We start from the raw sequence: 17,773 nt of genomic DNA on the forward strand, positions 1-17,773 counted from the left end.
ATAGGTTACCATTTTAAAATGTGGTATGAAATTAAATTGTAATTAAAGCATCCTAATTACAGAGTCTTTAATCTTAATAAACAGATCTTAATCAAATGAAACATCTTGATTAAATCAGCTAATTAAACAAAAGCTATTTTCAGTTAGCAGTACATATTGCATTTTAAAAAACAGAAACCCTGAAAAATGACCACTTAAATCAGTGCAGTTACATAAGAGAAATTGTTTCTAACAATAAATTTAATGTATAAGAAGTAAAATGAGATCGAATTTTCCAATGATTCAGAAGTGGTGAGCAATTATATATAACAACATCAACTCAACAGTTTAAAAACTGGCACTAGTTAAAATTTGCTTTAATGAGGCTATTGGCTGATTGATAAATCAGTATTAACTGCTGATGAAAAAAATGTTTCTTTTCACTGAAATAATATATGGACATTCAACTAGTGCAATGGACTGGAAGCATTATTTAAGATTAATTCCTGAAGGACAAGACAGCTAAATAGCAGAGGAATGTTTTTGCCACTAAATTCAAAGAGAAAAGGCACATATTTATTTCAAATTTATTTAGTCTTAAGCTCACATTCTCTGCTCCTTGTTTCCTGCCTGCCCCTCCCCCCCTCCTTTTTTCCTTCTCCCCTATTTATTTTGGATCTGCACTTCCTAAACTCAAAGCTCCAGTCAACTGAAGAAGTGGGCTGTGTCCACAAAAGCTCATGATAACATCTACATGTTTTGTTAGTCTATAAAATGCTACCAGACCTTTTGTTGTTTTTAAAGTTTATCCTGTACAGACTAACTTAGCTACCCCCTGACGCTTCTAGGCACAACAGTTAGGTCCAAATTGAAAAAAACACATAAACAGTTTGGCATTTTAGCATAGATATGATGCATGGCATCTGTAAAGGCTTTTTCAACTATAGGTTGAACCTCTCTAGTCCAGCATCTTTGGGACCTGACTGGTGACGAACCAGATAATTTGCCGAACCGCAGGAGCTCAATTTCTCTAGCAGTATTACCAACATTTCCACTGCTTACTGATCTCTTAGAAGACATTTAGGGGTAAATTAGAGTAAAATAACAGCACAGAACACTGAGAGCCAGGCCTGGTGGCTATAACTAAACTTTATGGGACTCTGGGAAACTTGGCCACAGCCAGTGTTTAGTGGACATCAGGCTAACTAAAATCATACCGAACCACAAATGTTACCAGACCAGAGTGTGCCAGATTAGAGAGATTCTACCTGTAATGCTATTTTCAAGTCAGAGCTATTAATAACCATTTTATTATTTAAATATTTGAGATGTTTCTTATCTAGAGATCCTTCTCTTCATTTATTTTAATGACAATATTTTTCAATATTTCAGAAGAGCCACCATCCTCATTTTAACTTAATCCAAAATCTGTTTTAAAGGAGACCCTACCCACAGCCAGCCGTATCTGTTACCTTAAAAGAGAATCTTTATTAAATGATAGTTTAAATGAACCATACATTTTATTTAAGAACAGATAATTTATTTCATTTTCCCGCATCCCTGATGCCTGTCACATCATCATAAATTTACAAATTTGTCCAGTTTTTGCAGAGGGTCAGAAATGAACATGAGTATTACAGAGCTCTTAAATTGAATTTTTTGTTTGGTTTCAGAAACTTCAATAGAACCCTGTAATGCTCTGTAGAGATAAATAAGAAATGAGTCTTTGCTTGGGCAAACTTTTCCCAGAATCAGATCTGGACTTTTAGGTTTGCTCTTTCAGATGATTTTTAATCCCACATTCTTGTTTACACTTGCAGTTTTACAGATGGCATCAGTGTGAGCAGACATGAAGACATACTTGGGAACACAGATGGACTGTGTCTACATTAGTAAGATTTTGCACAAAAGTGGATGCTTTTGTGCAAAAACTTTCCACCTGTCTACGCTGGTGGGGAGTTCTTGTGCAAGAACACTGACATGCTAATGTAAGGAATCAGTGCTTCTTGCGCAAGAACTATGATGCTCCCGCTCAGGAAAAAGCCGTCTTGAGCAAGTAAGACATAAGCATGTTGTAGACAGGCAACATGAATTTCTTGCACAAGAAAGCCTGATGGCTAAAATGGCCATCGAAGCTTTCTCGTGCAAGAGAGCATCTACACTGGCACGAATGCTTTTACGCAAAAGCACATCTCTTGCACAAAAGCACATGCCAGTGTAGACACTCTCTTGCTCAAATACTTTTAACGCAAAAACTCTTGCGTTAAAAGTATTTGCGTAAAATCATGCCAGTGTAGACGTAGTCATGGAGGTTTATTAAAATCTCGCACTGCTACTTCCATTGACTTTAATGGGGGTACTCCTATTAGTGAGCAGTGTAATACCTAGAATATTTCTTTCATGCAGGAACAGATTTTTTTAGATGGTTTCCACTTCAACTCTTGCATATGGTGGTTTTTGAGCAGTTCTGTGTCTGCAGGTTTCCACCACATAGTTTTATGATAGATTTTTTTTTTTTATTAAACTGGCCTCTATGAAGACACTATAGAAACTAAAACCAACTTCTGTGAGGTATTCTGTAGGGAGACAGGGTACGTCTACACTGCCACCCTAGTTCGAACTAGGGTGGTAATGTAGTCAACCGGAGTTGCAAATGAAGCCCGGGATTTGAATTTCCCAGGCTTCATTTGCATGTTGCCGGGCGCCGCCATTTTTAAATGTCCGCTAGTTCGGACTCCGTGCCCCGCGGCTACACGCGGCATGAACTAGTTAGTTAGGACTAGGCTTCCTATTCCGAACTACCGTTACTCCTCATGGTAACGGTAATTCGGAATAGGAAGCCTAGTCCGAACTACTTAGTTCATGCCGCGTGTAGCCGCGGGGCACATAGTCTGAACTAGCGGACATTTAAAAATGGCGGCGCCCGGCAACATGCAAATGAAGCTCAGGAAATTCAAATCCCGGGCTTCATTTGCAACTCCGGTTAACTACATTACCACCCTAGTTCGAACTAGGAACTATTTGGAATTGTTAACAATAGCCTTACCCTTTTTGCGCTGCTCTATGGATGAAGGGTCCCATCTAGATGGGATGGATGTATCCTGTGGTCTCAGTATGATGGTGGAATAGAAAAGGATGAGAACCATCAAACTGTAGGATTTTAATGCTTTGTTTATTAAATTGCACTTTAAAAAAAAGGCTATTTATCAACTATGTAGCAAAACTAACTGAAAAAAATTAAATCTAATGATTTTATGTTATACCAGATCACAAAACAGCCTTCATTTTCTTGCACATTTGAATTGTAATCCAAACATGTAATATTTGAAGTGAATCCTAAATGTTATACTTTCTCAATAACAGTGATACAAAACATCTGATTGCATTGCAGCATTTTAGGAATTGTTTTGTTGTTTGACTTCAATGGGACTATTCCAGTGTCTTCAATATTTTGCCAGATCCATCCTTCATTGGCTTTAATAAACTTTGGTTCAGATCTTCAGAACCACATGCAGTATAGTAATCAGTTCCATTTTGTTGAGTTAACAGTTAATAGATTCCTATAGAGCTGGCTCTGATTATTACATTTGATTTAATTGTATTTTATCTGAATGTAAGACACAAAAAGTCTGAATTAAAAGTATCGTATTCAGGCAAACCTGTCATTATGTTTTATCCTAGTACAAAATGAATATGGCATGACTGAATAATCTGGTTTCTTCCTTTTTTAATTGTAAAAAAGGCTCAGGTGGAAGCCAAGAAAGAACATGAAGGTGCAGTTCAGTTGCTAGAGGTAAGAAAGTCATCGTTTATTCTTGCTGCCATTATACCTGTTCCTTCCCCTTTATAGTAAAAGGCGAAAGATTTATACGATCTGAAGAGAAACCAGAGTATGATTGCTTCTAGTATTCTGTAGTAATTCCTGAGTAGACATTCCTTTTCCTTTTTAACTCTTTTATGCTGTAGAGAATGCAATTCTGGTCCAATGGCGAGAGCACTGAATTGGGAGTCCAGTAAACCTGTGCTCTCTAACCACCTGTAACTTGACATCTCTGTTCCTCGGGCTACTTATATGCTAACACAGAAAGTTGGCCTAACCTCCACAACTCCACTATGTGAATAATACAGCTGGAGTTGACATTAAGTCACTTTACTGAGGACTCTACACTTTGTGGTGATCAACAGGAGAAACTCTCCCATCAACCTCCTTTACTCTTTTTGTCTTGCGTAGAGTAGAGGGATTGACTACAGGGTGAACTGCAGTCAATTTGGTGGATCTTAGCTAGACTGCTAAATCAGCCACTGGTGGATCGATCTCAGAGTGTTGATCCAAGTTGCAATATACAAATATACACAGGTTTTTTTATCCATAACATGGTGATAATTATACCTTTATTTGGTATACTGCTTTGGCATCGATGGATGAGAAGGGCTATACGTATTATTAGTTATTTCCCATCATTCTGTTGCAAAAGAGTCTAAGGACAGTTATAGATCATAATAATTAATGGTAAAGGTAAGATTGTATTAGCAATCTGGGTCCATTAAAACTTCCCTGTCAATAGAAAAAATACAGAAATAAATGTTTAAAAGTTCCTTTTCTTTTCACTATAAATCCCTTAACATTGTTTCAGCTGTTAAAGAGCGGGAGAATAGAGGAAAGGGAGAATAGAGGAAAAGGGGAGAATTAAAAAAATCTATATTTGCTTCATTAACAACTTCTCATAGCAATAATGACCCGGGCACAGGGCGTTTTCTGGGGATTGATGACTGACTGGGCTTAGGGACCGTAGGTTGCACCTCAGATCTTCAGTTCCTTCAATCTGGTCATTAGTCCACAGGAACGATCTTGTGATTCAGGCACTGACTGCAGAAAAATATATAGGGATTTGTTTCTTACTGTAAAACCAAAATGAAGAATAAGTTCCCGTTGAAGTTATTGAATGTTTTGCTAATAAATCCATCTAGAGCAGTATCTGACCCATAAGGAGACTTTGAGTGCAACTTACAGTTTTGCAGTAACTTTGAAATCATTTTTCTTGTATGTACAGCTTAAATTTAATATAAATACCATTATATTACTTATTCAATCAAATTACATGTTCACAAGAAATAATGAAAGAGACTGGGATACCATGATGGTCACCTTTTTTACCTCTCAGCCTGATTAATTTGTAATGTAAGATGACCCATAATATTATGCTGGCCCAGGTAAATGACAATCAAAGACAGCTAAATTAGAACTGGTTGAAAAAAATTTCAACACATTTTTTCCATGAAAAAATGCCACATTGTCAAAATTGAAAATGTTTACAGGAACAGATTGATTTTAGCAAACGTCTAATTTTGATTTCTTTATATAGTCCAAATTTTTTATTTTGAAATTTAAGCTAACTGTTGTATTGAAAAACTAATAAAAAACGCAAAATCCAAAGAAAATATTTCAGTTGACTTGAACTAATTTTTTTATTATTGGTTTTCAAAAATGTTTAAGGTTTTGGCATTTTGTACTGATTCAGAATGGGAAAATCTTTTTAAATCTTAAAAAAACTTCTCAGGGACCAGCTATAGAAGAAATGTAGCTTGCCAGAGCTTCAATAAAAGCTCATTGGAGGCAATGGTTGATGGTTGGAAGTATAGAACATCTCCAATAAAGTGCTAAGTGCCTTCAACTCTCTGACTTCTCTAGCAATGGAAGGTGCTCATCACTTTACAGGTTCTGGTCCATAGTCTTAGTGTTGGTGAAAAGACCATTGAGGTTTATATTATTAATACACTTGGGTGCTGTGAATAAGTTAACAATCAGAACTGGTCACTACATACTCTGTTTTGTTTTGTTTTTAATCGTCTTCTTGTGTTATTTGTAGCACTTGTGTGATGTGGCACCCATTGTCTTCCTCCATATTCTGGTCTCTCTCCTCAATGAATCAGGGATACTTTAGCCTTTGTTTGTGATCAGTTTCCCACCACCAGTTTTCAATTTTATACAGGCTGTACAACTGCTTGGCCTATCACAGGCTCGGCCAGCAAGAGATTAGAAGCCTTTTGCCTGGGCTGGCCTTTCTTTCTTGGGCTCTGGCCCTCTTTTCTGTCACTTACTTCAAGCCTTTTAGCACCTGCTAATACAGTGGCAGGTGTGGTCAGTTACCAGGCAAACACTGGAATGTTCACCCAGCCACAATCGGCTCCCCCTGATTGGGCCTGGAGTGGCAGGAGCTGCGTAAGGGCTTCCTCAGTAGTACCCTGCCATAGATGGGTAGAATATATAAAACAGCATATGTGAAATTGCAAAATGTCATGCTAAATGCAGTCAAATTTCTTTGTATTATCCATTTCTATTTCATACATAATAGATTATCAGTGATGAACTTTCTGCCTGAGTCAAATACCATACAAGTCACTATGAATTAATAACCACTTAATAATATATACATGCATCAGAAAGATGATACCCATAAATAGGTTGGCTGCAGCTATTACTTTGTCCATGTTTCATTTGGTAAAGAATGTCTTGGCACTATTTTTTAAAATAAATATTTTCTAGTCCTCCCTTTTCTTCTGTGCAACCTTATCTTTCATCCATGATCCTACCTCCCCATATGTTGATGGAAGATTGAACTTTTTGGTGCAGTGATCATCTATAGGAAATTCTGTTTTGTTTATTTATGCATTATTTCCTTGAAAAGTGTATTTCTCCACAGGAAAAAAATTACTCATAGACTTGCATTATCATATATATTAAAATTGATTTTTTTAAAAGATAATGGAGTACCTTCTGGAAAGTATATGAGACAAGGGGAAGTAAGTTGAAATAAAGCATACCTATTATAATACATATTTACCTTGGAAGTCAATTAAAAATCCTGTTTACCTGATTAGTCTGTGACCTCTAATTTGCATAACCACATCAAAAAAAATTTCTTGGCCTTTTGTTTTATGTTTCACTAAGCCTATTCATTTTACCATTGTGTTTCTTTAATCTGCCCTATGAGATTCAAGATCAGCAGCAATATTGATTTCTGATTTCTAAAATTTACTGCGTGATTTGCATTAATGCATGTTTTACATGTGGTGTAACGGTTTCAATATATTTTGGTCTGAAACATAAAAATGTGTTCAAAACTGTATTTATTTCTTTATTTATTTCACATCTCTTTGTTTTACTGTGTCTTGTTTGGAATTTATTGCTTTGCACTTCACCCAGAACACCTTGGACAGCATGCAGGTATTTTAGGGCATAAATTTCTCCCTTCCCTATCCCTATTCCCATCCATTCAAAATATATGTGATAATCCTGCCTTCCCTTGCATGAAACACATGACGGAACCATTGTTATGCAAGCATGCTTGGCACTGATATTATTACCACTGGGGAGAAAGGCAAGTCAAATTACCTAAGTCGCTCTTTCTGCAAGAGGTTAGCCTTTGAACCTGGCATGATTTATTAATAGCAACTCAGATACCAAACTTGAAGTGACATCCTTATGAGTATGCTCAGTAAGAATGGTTCAGTGTTTTATGCAAAGGTGAGACTTTCAGACTGTGTGGATTGTGTCTGAATTCAGATAGTGTCTTTATTAGTGTAAAGAAAAATTTACAATGCTGTACTTTAAGAATGTATTCTCCTGTGGCTAAATTATTTAGCCACTCACCAAAAGGTGCTGCTGCTATATGAAAAGATAAAAACGACAAAATGATATCCCGATAGCAACGAATGTGATTTCATAATAAGCCTGAATTCAAACTGTCCACCTGGAAAGTGGCTCATCTAGTCTTGCATCTATCTTGTGCAAATAGTAGCTGTCCTATAACAGAAGTAGTATGCTTCATTCTAGATTTTAGAAACCATTTTAGATTTTAAAAACAACGTATAAGAAGTTTGGAAAGTCAAAAGTGAAATAAATTCAATCTAGTCTACAGTGGAAAATTGCTTTCTTGCAAAATCACTGTAAATGTTGTTTGATTTAGGGAAGCCCTGGACTAGTATCCGATTTTGGTTAGGTCTGAGCTGCATTGATAAAGCTATGGAATGGAGTATCAAATTCACAAATGATGTTTAGGTCTTGTGCTACCTCTCTGCACTGGAATACTTTGAGGCAGAAACAGAAACAATGAGACACACACCAGCACGTGGTTAAACGTGGCTGCAGCCACTTTATTAAACTATTAACCAATGAGGAACCACTGTTGGACCTATCCGGCAGGATTGTTCTAGTCTGGAATACAACTGGGCACAAATTGACAAATTTTCTACAAACCTGATGATGGGCAGGGGCCATTCTACATATCCAAGGTTCCTGGCAGAAAGCCAGAGTTCCAACTCATTCCCCTCATCCTCACCAAAAGTGGAAAGATGAGATGTGGTGAATCCCTTGGTACACAAGACAGAGAAGTGGACAACATCCTCACCATATGATGTTGTGTTTGGGGTCCAGGCCCAAGAAGTCCATTGGATTACGTCAAACCCTTTTTTAAAAACCTACCACCATCACCACCACATTGGAACCCACCATAGTTGCAACAGATGTAAATGTAGCATTGTAAACACCAGAGCTGCACTTTTTTTTGATGCCAGATGGAAGATACCCACATGAGCTTTTGCCTGTGTTGCTATATGGGAAAAATCCCTTCTGGCCATCAAACAAAACTAAGCAATTAGCAAGGCCCCAGCATTCTACGAGATCCAGCACACTTCATAAGGGTGGGGAAAAGGATAGCCTTGGAACAAACCCAAAACGGCTGAACTTCGGCAATAGCAGCAAGTGGGACAGGCTCAGTCTGAGAATCCAAATTCCCCCCCATTCCGGTAGATATGGAAGGGTGGCTTATCATGTCCTTCAAGACTCATAGGCAACATCTAGACTGGCATGATTTTCCGCAAATACTTTTAACGGAAAAGTTTTTCTGTTAAAAGTATTTGTGGAAAAGAGCATCTAGATTGGCACGTACGCTTTTCTGCAAAAGCACTTTTTGCAGAAAGCATCCATGCCAATCTAGACACGGTTTTGCGCAAGAAAGCCCCGATCGCCATTTTCACGATCGGGGCTTTTTTGCGCAAAACAATACCGCATTGTCTACACTGGCCCTCTTACACTGGCCTGAATGGGAGCAGCATAGTATTTTCGCAAGAACACTGACAATCATCAGTGTTCTTGCGGAAATTCAAGTGTCCAGTGTAGAAAGCAGCTACTTTTGCGGAAAAACTTGCCAGTCTAGACGTAGCCATAGTGTACGCACTCTGTTCCGCAAGATGAGTATTTCACCCTCAATGATGGTCAGCTCAGCAGTTTGTCTGTCTCAGTAATCTCCATCCCACCTACACAATGATTTAACAAGCACAGGGAGAACTTTACTATCAACATCTTATACATTACAAATTTTCTGTTTGAACCTGATTGAAAACTGATTTTACATTTGGGCTCCTGTCCCTTTTATTTTTTCACATTTTCTGAGTTCTGTATGGGCTTTTCTTGTAACTTTTATTTGTGAACTGAACTGCAGAAGTAACTTCTTACTTTTCTCTGTAGGCATGTAGCTAAAGTATATCTTTATGCAATGTAACAGGCTCCAGTGTACCTTACCAGCCATCCTTTCTGATATGCAGAAAGGAACAGTCTTGTGCTATTGATAAAGATACATTAAGCAGACTTTTTCTGGTTGTTATTAAAGTTAAAGTAGGAAAGTACCAAAAGAGACTATTTGTCAGGATTTTCTCCCTTTTACTGTTAGAATTGTCTTTTTTTTAATTAAAGTATAAAAGTGTTTTTGTACTGGAACTGATTTTACAAAAGCAATTATATATTTTTTGTTTGTATAAGTGAAGAATAAAAATGTGCATTAAAAAATAAGTGTAAAGGCCATCACCAAACCAAATGTTCTAAAAAAAAGCCCACAACAAATAAAGGCACCAAAAAATTGCAGTGCACCCCTATTAAAATACAAATAAAGAGCAAATTAATAACTCTAAAAAATAAAGTAAGCGCCTATCAATTTAAGACAAAGTAGCTGTAATATAAAAAAAAACCCCAAACATTCATCAAATGGTAATTAATTACAGCATAACGGTGTCAAATTTACTAATCCTAATTAAAAATAGCATCATAAAAAGGGGCTGCTTTGCCATAATTTTGGGGTTTTGTCTTGCAAAAATTCTGGCCCATCGGTCCAGACCGATAAAGCACCACTCTTCCCTATCCGTAATCAGTCTGGTTGGCTGCCAAAAGTATCTGGACCTGGACTGATAAATATGACATCAATCGGTGGGACTGTGTGTGTGTGTTTGTGTGTATGTGAGAGAGAGAGTATATGCTAACTGCTTTTCTATTGTGTTCTTAGTAAATGTGGTATATTGACTTTGCCTTTTAAAAATAAATCCCATGTGCTTCTTATAAGCACAACATTTTTGATGGAGAACATTTAATTTGGTGATGGCTTTTACACTTATTTTTAAAACACTTATATAAACAAAAATTACATAAATAGTTTTATAAAAACTGATTTAGTACAAAACATTTTTTTACACTTTTAAATTTAAGGAGAAATACTTCTAACAGTAAAAGGGTAACAATAGTAACAAATAGACCCTTGGTTTATTCCTGCTTTAATATTAATAATCAAAACTACAGCCTGCTTAATGCATCTCTATTAATAGCACTGTTCCTTTCTAGAGTATTCACCAAGTAGCAAAAAATAGGGCAAAAGTCTTGTAGCCAAGTAAATCCTAGTCACACCATTCTCGTTTTTGATACATAAGGTAATCTGTGATTATGCTTGTGAAATTAGAGAGAAAGGTTTTCAAGGCTTGTTGTAAACTGCCCACTTTTGACCAAACTCTGCTCTATTTTTATATTTGAAACTGCATTTCTGAGAGTTCAGTTCCAGTGTAGAGACGTAAGTTAGATGGCCAGCTTTTCAAAATTACCCAGAACCCAGCAGCCCCATTGGTTGTCAAAAGTAATGAACAATTTTAAAATGCGACCACTTCATTTAGGTGCCAAAATGGAAGATGCTGGGTGCCATACTCTTTGAAAATCTGACCCAGGTGCTTTTAAAGGAGACACACAATAACGGTGGACTCCTGAATATGGAATATAAATCTTTCAATTATTCTAGGAGCTAGGGTCATTTAAAGGGAAAATCTGTCACATGTAAAGACATTTAATTATAAAAAGCACTATATAAAGAACTAAGTACCTTTTATTGTAACATACTGTACTATCCCCACTTAAGTTTCAAATCAGAGACTCAAGAAGTTTATGATTCCACATATTTATACTTATAAGTCTTATTTAATAGAAGATAAAAGGCACTGTAAACTATGATTTAACTTTAGGGAATATGGTGAATTTATCTATCACTTTTATTAGGTTTTTTTGGTATTGCTAATCACTTAACAGATTAATTAGGTCTTCATAGCAAGGTGCCTAAGGGTACGTCTACACAGAAGGGCTAAAGTTTAATTAAGCTACACAACTTCAGCTACATCAATTGAGTCACTTAAGTCGAAATAGCTTAATTTGGCTTTTGGCACTGTCTACACAGCAGGAAGTCAAAGGAAGAACACCATTCCTTTGACTTCCCTTACTCCTCATGAAATGAGGGTTACCATGAGTCAGAGTAAGAAGTCCTCCAGCTCGACATTATTTAAAAATAACAGCTTTTAGTGTAGATGCACACTACATTATTCTGAAATAACACTGTGCAGACATACCCTTAAGGGATTTGGGATTTCAAGAGTCTCCCTTCCCCGGTATGCAGATCACTGCTTTTTCTTCTTTCCTTCTGCCTCTCACCCATTAACTTTGTTATGGTCAGAATGTTCTGTCAAAGAGAAGTGTCTTGCAGCACACCCTGAAGATAGCAAGACAATGGCCTATGCCAGGTCATTCCACAGCCAATCCCCCTCACTGTAGAACTATTTGTCTGGCCTCTGCCCCATGGTGTTGAGGAACTGTGTTGTCTCAGAACATCACAGTTGTCTTGGTGAATAGTGGATGGAAAGGTAGTCATTGATATAGCTGAGTCCAGACCTGTTGAGGACACTGATGATAAAGATGAAAGCCTTGAACTACTGCAGCAGTTTAGGAGCAAGTGGAAGGATGAGTGCATAGGAACAATATGAAGAACACATTATACACAAGCTGGAACCTCAACGTTGATGCTATCTTGGGATCCAGAGACAGTGAGTCACAGTCTTCATCTGGCAGTAAGAGGTGAAACTTCTTAGTGAGGCATTTTTTATTCAGTGATGCCAACTGATAATCTAAGTTAACTGCTGCTTTGAACAGGACCATGGGAGTTATAATCTGTTTGAAAAACAGGAGCCAGGACATACGGACCCTGGCTAGTTCTTCAGAATGTCTTCAGTTTTGTCCAGATTGTATGTGAGCAAGCCACTCTTCAGTCATGAGCTGGTCTACTGTAGACATGGTGACATCCGTCTGATGGTGTTGATTGCAGCTGCATGTCATCAATATATTGTTAGCAGTTCAGTGACGGAGCCATGTAGTTTATGGCAGTGGTGGGCAACCTGCGCTATGATGGGTACATGCAGCCCATCGGGTTACATGTGTGGCGCACGATACGTTTTGTTTACCATTGCTCATGAGCAGGGTTGACAGATTCTACAGATTTCCGTCCATGTCAGTTTTTTCCTACTGATATTACTAAAGTGATGCACACATAAAGCAAGGGCATGTGATGTGAGGTGCATGCTGATTGCAGACAACATTGTGAGAGCCGTGCACTCAAAGTGCTGCTATGGTTCAACTGGCATCCATTATAAATTCTAGGTGTGCAAGTGCACTTAGCAAAATTACTCTATGCCAGGAGATGGCCTTTGTTACAATAATCTTGCAACCCACTGAAATGAAGGAGGGCTACTCATGCGGCTCACTCACTAGCTTGGATTGCCCATCACTGATCTGTGGTCTTTACATCCTCCAGGGAGTCTCATTTTGATATACAAGAGGACAGGAAAAAAGTAGCTCCCCAAAGGTCTCTGTAAGTGACAGCACTTGAGGAATCAAAGCACTTGCCTATTATCGATTTTTAGTTCAGTTGGGATGTGTCTAAACTACATGGCTCCGTCAATGGAGCCATGTAGAGTAGGCTGATCGGCAGAGGGAAATGAAGCCGCGATTTAAATAATCATGGCTTCATTTAAATTTAAATGGCTGCCGCGCTCTGCCTACCAGCTGATGATCAGGTGTTTGTCGGCAGATCGGGGCAGTCTGGACACACTGCTGTTGACAAGGAAGCCTTTGTCGACCAGCGCAGGTATGCCTCATTTAAATTTAAATGAAGCTGTGATTATTTAAATCGTGGCTTCATTTCCCTCTGCCGATCAGCCTAATCTACATGGCTCCACTAATGGAGCCATGTAGTTTAGACATACCCTTGGAGAGGAATGGGACTGTATCAGTGCTTAACCTTCTATTTTTGAGCTTTGTCATGCAGAAAGGCCAACAGAAAGATGTGAGTGATTGCACCATAAGTTCCTTAGAGGTCAATACAGTAGTATAGTGATAGAAATGTAGCTGTGTTAGTCTGGTGTAGCTGAAACAAAAAATAGGGCTATGTAGCACTTTAAAGACTAACAAGATGGTTTATTAGGTGATGAGCTTTCATGGGCCAGACCCACTTCCTCAGATCCACTATTTGATGTGAAGAAGTGGGTCTGGCCCACGAAAGCTCATCACCTAATAAACCGTCTTGTTAGTCTTTAAAGTGCTACATAGCCCTATTTTTTGTTTCAAGTACAGTAGTATGAGTTTCGAGATGGGGCCTCCTTTCTTTCCCATAAGGATGTCTTCTTTAGTGGCACTTAGGACTGCCTTCGTACTTTGCTGTGTAGCCAGGTGAAGTACAAATGGAGAGCATCCAGGATGTTGGCAGATGCCATGTGATATCAGCATGTGGTTGCCAATACTTTCTGAATGATCTGGAAATGGGAAGTGAGCAGCAGGGTTGTAGTAGGGGAGAATATATGCTGATTGTGGGTTTTGGGAGTAGACTTAATTTTTTTTCAGGGAAGTTGGGAAGTTTATTTCTTTGACGAAAGTGTCAGTGGTTTCTATTAGCAGTGAAAGTAGTTATAATTAAACTATTTCTGTGTAGTTTTTCAGTGCTATTTTATCAGAGTATTTGTTTAGTACAGTATCAGCAGAAACATTCCTGGCTCCAATTTCCCATATAGCTTTCAAAACAATTGTAGCTGATCCTTTAATTTCAGTAAAATCACAATCACCTTTGCTATTTAGCAGCCTCTGTGCCATTTTATTTAGATTTGAAGGGCACAAGCATTAACTTATAATCAGATAATTGTAAATGAAATCTACATAGTTTTTCAATATACATCAGAATTAGTAAATAATATCAACTATTTACAAAAGTATTTTATATTAGAGTATAATTCATATTTGCATTTGTTAGCAGATCACCAGTGTGCTATTTAAAACCATTTTTGGTATATACCATGAACAGTCATATTAGCATAAATGTGCTCATAAATGAAGTCATATTTCAAATATTACATATATAGTGAAGACAGTGACATGAATGAAAAAGGCATTATTTATCTGTGTTTGTTATGAGTCTGAGATTATTAGAGTTCAGACAGAGATCTGTTTGTGTAATTTTTGAAGGTCTGTTTTGATTTCTAAAGACATTATTTTGGTATGTTGTTGGTCTCTGCAAGTTCTGTGCTGCACTTAAAACTCCCTGAAGGCTTCATAATGGGTGTTAAATTGTATTTAAGTGGTGTATAGGCATTGGGCAGAGCCCCTGTACAGATCTTAATTTCATTATTTGCTATTAATAGTCAAATAACCAACTGTCTAGTGTTAGAAAACAAGCACATGATAAAGTTGCCAGCTTTCGTTTTCATTGTAAGTTTCATGGTACTTTTTTTCATTGAAATATTAGTTCTGTGATCATATCAGAATCTTTGCTTTCTTTAAAAAAAACAACAACCTTTTGTAGCCCTGCATGTTGCCAAGAGGCATTGAAAATGTGAACACTGATGTCTCAAAGCCAAAAAGGCACATAAAAAAGCCCCATGTTATTTTTATTTATTTATTTTAAAATCTTATAATATTTCATAGCCTGACTTACGGCTCTGGAATGCTTGGGTTAGTATATAGGAAAGCTTCAGGGTATTTTTTGTACACAGAGTTAATAACTGGTCCTAAATCTCTCCATTGAAAAGAGTGGGATTTTAACATGGCTGTCTTACTAGAAACCTAAATCCTTTTACTGCCGTTGTCCATTTAAATTTCTTTTTATATTGCACGCAGGAGCCCTATAGTCAGATCTCAACTAGCTGCAAGTTGACAAATAGAAAAGGTGCTTATGTGGGTACCTTAACCCAAGAGAGGAAGAATAAAGAATGAAAGCACTTTGACTTTGTTTAGAACTCTTCACACTGTCTCTATCTTTTCAAGTATTACTTCTTATTCCCTTCAGGGTACTCGCATCTGCCAAATGTGTTCATATTTCTGCAGCAAGATTAAACCAATTTGCATTTTATGAATTTGAAGAGATTAATTATACGTTCAGATGTGCTTGTATTTTTAGAAATAATTTATTAATGAGAAAATAATACTCCATTCTATATCAGGAAACTGGTACTTTTTAATGCATGTGTTCTTCTAAGGAGGGTGTGTGGAGGAAACCACTGAACATTTTAAATTACTGAGGTTCATCATTTAAAAGGGCCCTAGAATGAATTCCATCATTACCTTTACCATGAGTCATATAATTGTTTCGTGCCCACAGTGAGGCATATGGGTGTAATACAGCTATGGTTTTTATGTAGAAACATGTAACTGTTCAACTATCTTTTTCATGCACCACATGAAAAATGTTTTAAAAAATGTCATAGTAGCAATTTAATGGGGAAAAATGGATCTCATTCATATCCAATTTATACTCATTAATAAGTCGGTCTTACTAGGGCTATAGGGAAGAAGGTTAAATGGGAGGAAAATAATATTGATACATGATAAAACACCAGATTAGGAAATAATGCATCAGATTGTTAAATCATTTCCACATAATTTCTGCTGTGTCACAGCCTAATGCCTCAGAATTAAAACAAAAAGCCTGCTAATGACAAAATGTTTGTGTTACTCTCAGGCTTATTCATAATGCTCTGTTGGCTGGTGTCTGAATTACTTCTGGACAGTTTGGCACATCTAGCTGTGTACATTAATTTTGAAATAGAATTCAGCCAACAGCTAGACCAATGTTCTGCATGAACCATTGCTGCTTTTCTAGAAATAATAGTATAGCAATTAAGGAATCTCTGATTTGATGGCTAGGGATGGGCAAACCTCAAAAAGAGATTTGGGATTTGGAGTTGAGTGGGGGAAGCATTCATTTGCTAGGCTGCTTTTCTGAATAAGCAATATTTGGACTGAAAAATGTCATAAGAAAACTTTATCATGCAAATTCAGTAGCAGTGTCACTCCTGGTTCTAATTGGAAACACTGAAAGAATAAGCTTTTTTTTGTTGGAAATTAGTAGTCCAAAAATATTTACCTGAATATTATAGACTCCCAAAAGGTTTGGCTCTAAATATGGAGAAAAGTTTAGGTGAAGAAAAAGGTGCTCCAACTAGTTTGCCCATCCCTGCTTCATAGTATTCTCGGATGGTCTAATCTGACCAAAGGTCTCTGTGATCCCATTTAGATTCATCTCTTATGTCTTGGTTATGCAGGCCAAGGTACGAGAGCTAGAGGAGAAATGTCGGTCACACAGTGAACAATTTAACCTCCTCTCCAAGGAACTGGAGAAGTTTCGGCAGCAAGCTGGAAAGATTGATCTCTTGACCAGTAACTCGCTGGCATCTTCAGATGTCCTTGGTTCCCCTAGTAAATCACTGACCCAGTTAATGAATGGAATAGCCACCTCCTTAGGCAAAGGTAAGAATTGACACTGGTTTAAGAGAGTTTGCTAAATTAGGGGTCAAATTGATGACAATGGCATTTGCTTGTGTGTGTAAGAGAGAGCAGAATTTGGCCATGATTCAGTTCTATTAACCCTGAGGCCTGGACTAGTTAATTTGACCTAACCCATTCCTTATTATTTGTGCAAAAACACCCTTTGGGAAGCTTGTCTTGAGTGTCAAAGATTGAGAGCAGTTCATATCTCAGTACAGGTGACCCCCACACTTACAACCTAATTGGTTCCTGGAAAACCATCATAAGTCATAAACTGACCATAAACTCTGGAGGTTCCATATGACATGGGAGAGTCCACATCAGGTATAGCACTGGAGTGACTGGCTCATATACATCCCTTCTCAGAGCACAGGGCCAGCAAAGATTGTAGCTGGAACATGATGCATTCCAGCAGCTTAGAATAGCTAGTACCAGAAAGTCATAAGTAGCTTCCTAATGCACCCCATTACTTTCTTGCCTGTTGTCCTCCCCCTTTCTATCCACTGTAATGTGGACTCCACAAAAAAATATGGGCCTAAGTGAAAACCGTGATTGGAGGTAGGAGGGGTAGATGGGAAATATGGTCGAGTTAAGTAATTTACAGCCAGATCATCTGTAACACTGATGTTCCTTGAGTATTCCTGTTACCTGTGTTTTAGCACCATTTATTACAAATTATCATACCAATTTTACATTTGCAAGCTTCCTGACAGGAAACAGCTGTTGAAAATGTGGTGATCACATATTGTTTTCACCCCTTTCCATGCCTATTTGCTGTTGTTATAGTAATTCATTCAAAACAGTCTGCACTCATATCATGAATTCAGAATGAGGCATTCTGCTTGGAGAAGC

General features: G+C 37.6%; 1 protein-coding gene across 8 annotated transcripts in view; it reads left to right on the plus strand.

Annotated features, from left to right (window-relative positions):
- Positions 1–17,773, plus strand: part of RIMBP2 (RIMS binding protein 2) — a 494,858-nt gene that overhangs the window by 387,298 nt on the left and 89,787 nt on the right. For 5 of the 8 annotated variants that reach the window (XM_089775164.1, XM_089775165.1, XM_089775167.1 and 2 more), the window contains 3 exons: positions 3,722–3,772; positions 7,184–7,204; positions 16,699–16,903. In XM_089775164.1, the coding sequence (XP_089631290.1) occupies positions 3,722–3,772; positions 7,184–7,204; positions 16,699–16,903 (277 nt within the window). The remainder of the gene's footprint in view (positions 1–3,721; positions 3,773–7,183; positions 7,205–16,698; positions 16,904–17,773) is intronic. The other 3 variants (XM_089775168.1, XM_089775169.1, XM_089775170.1) reach the window with 2 other exon arrangements.

This window comes from Pelodiscus sinensis, chromosome Z (genome assembly GCF_052426305.1).
Source record: "Pelodiscus sinensis isolate ZL-2025 chromosome Z, ASM5242630v1, whole genome shotgun sequence".
NCBI classification, from domain to species: Eukaryota; Metazoa; Chordata; order Testudines; family Trionychidae; genus Pelodiscus; species Pelodiscus sinensis.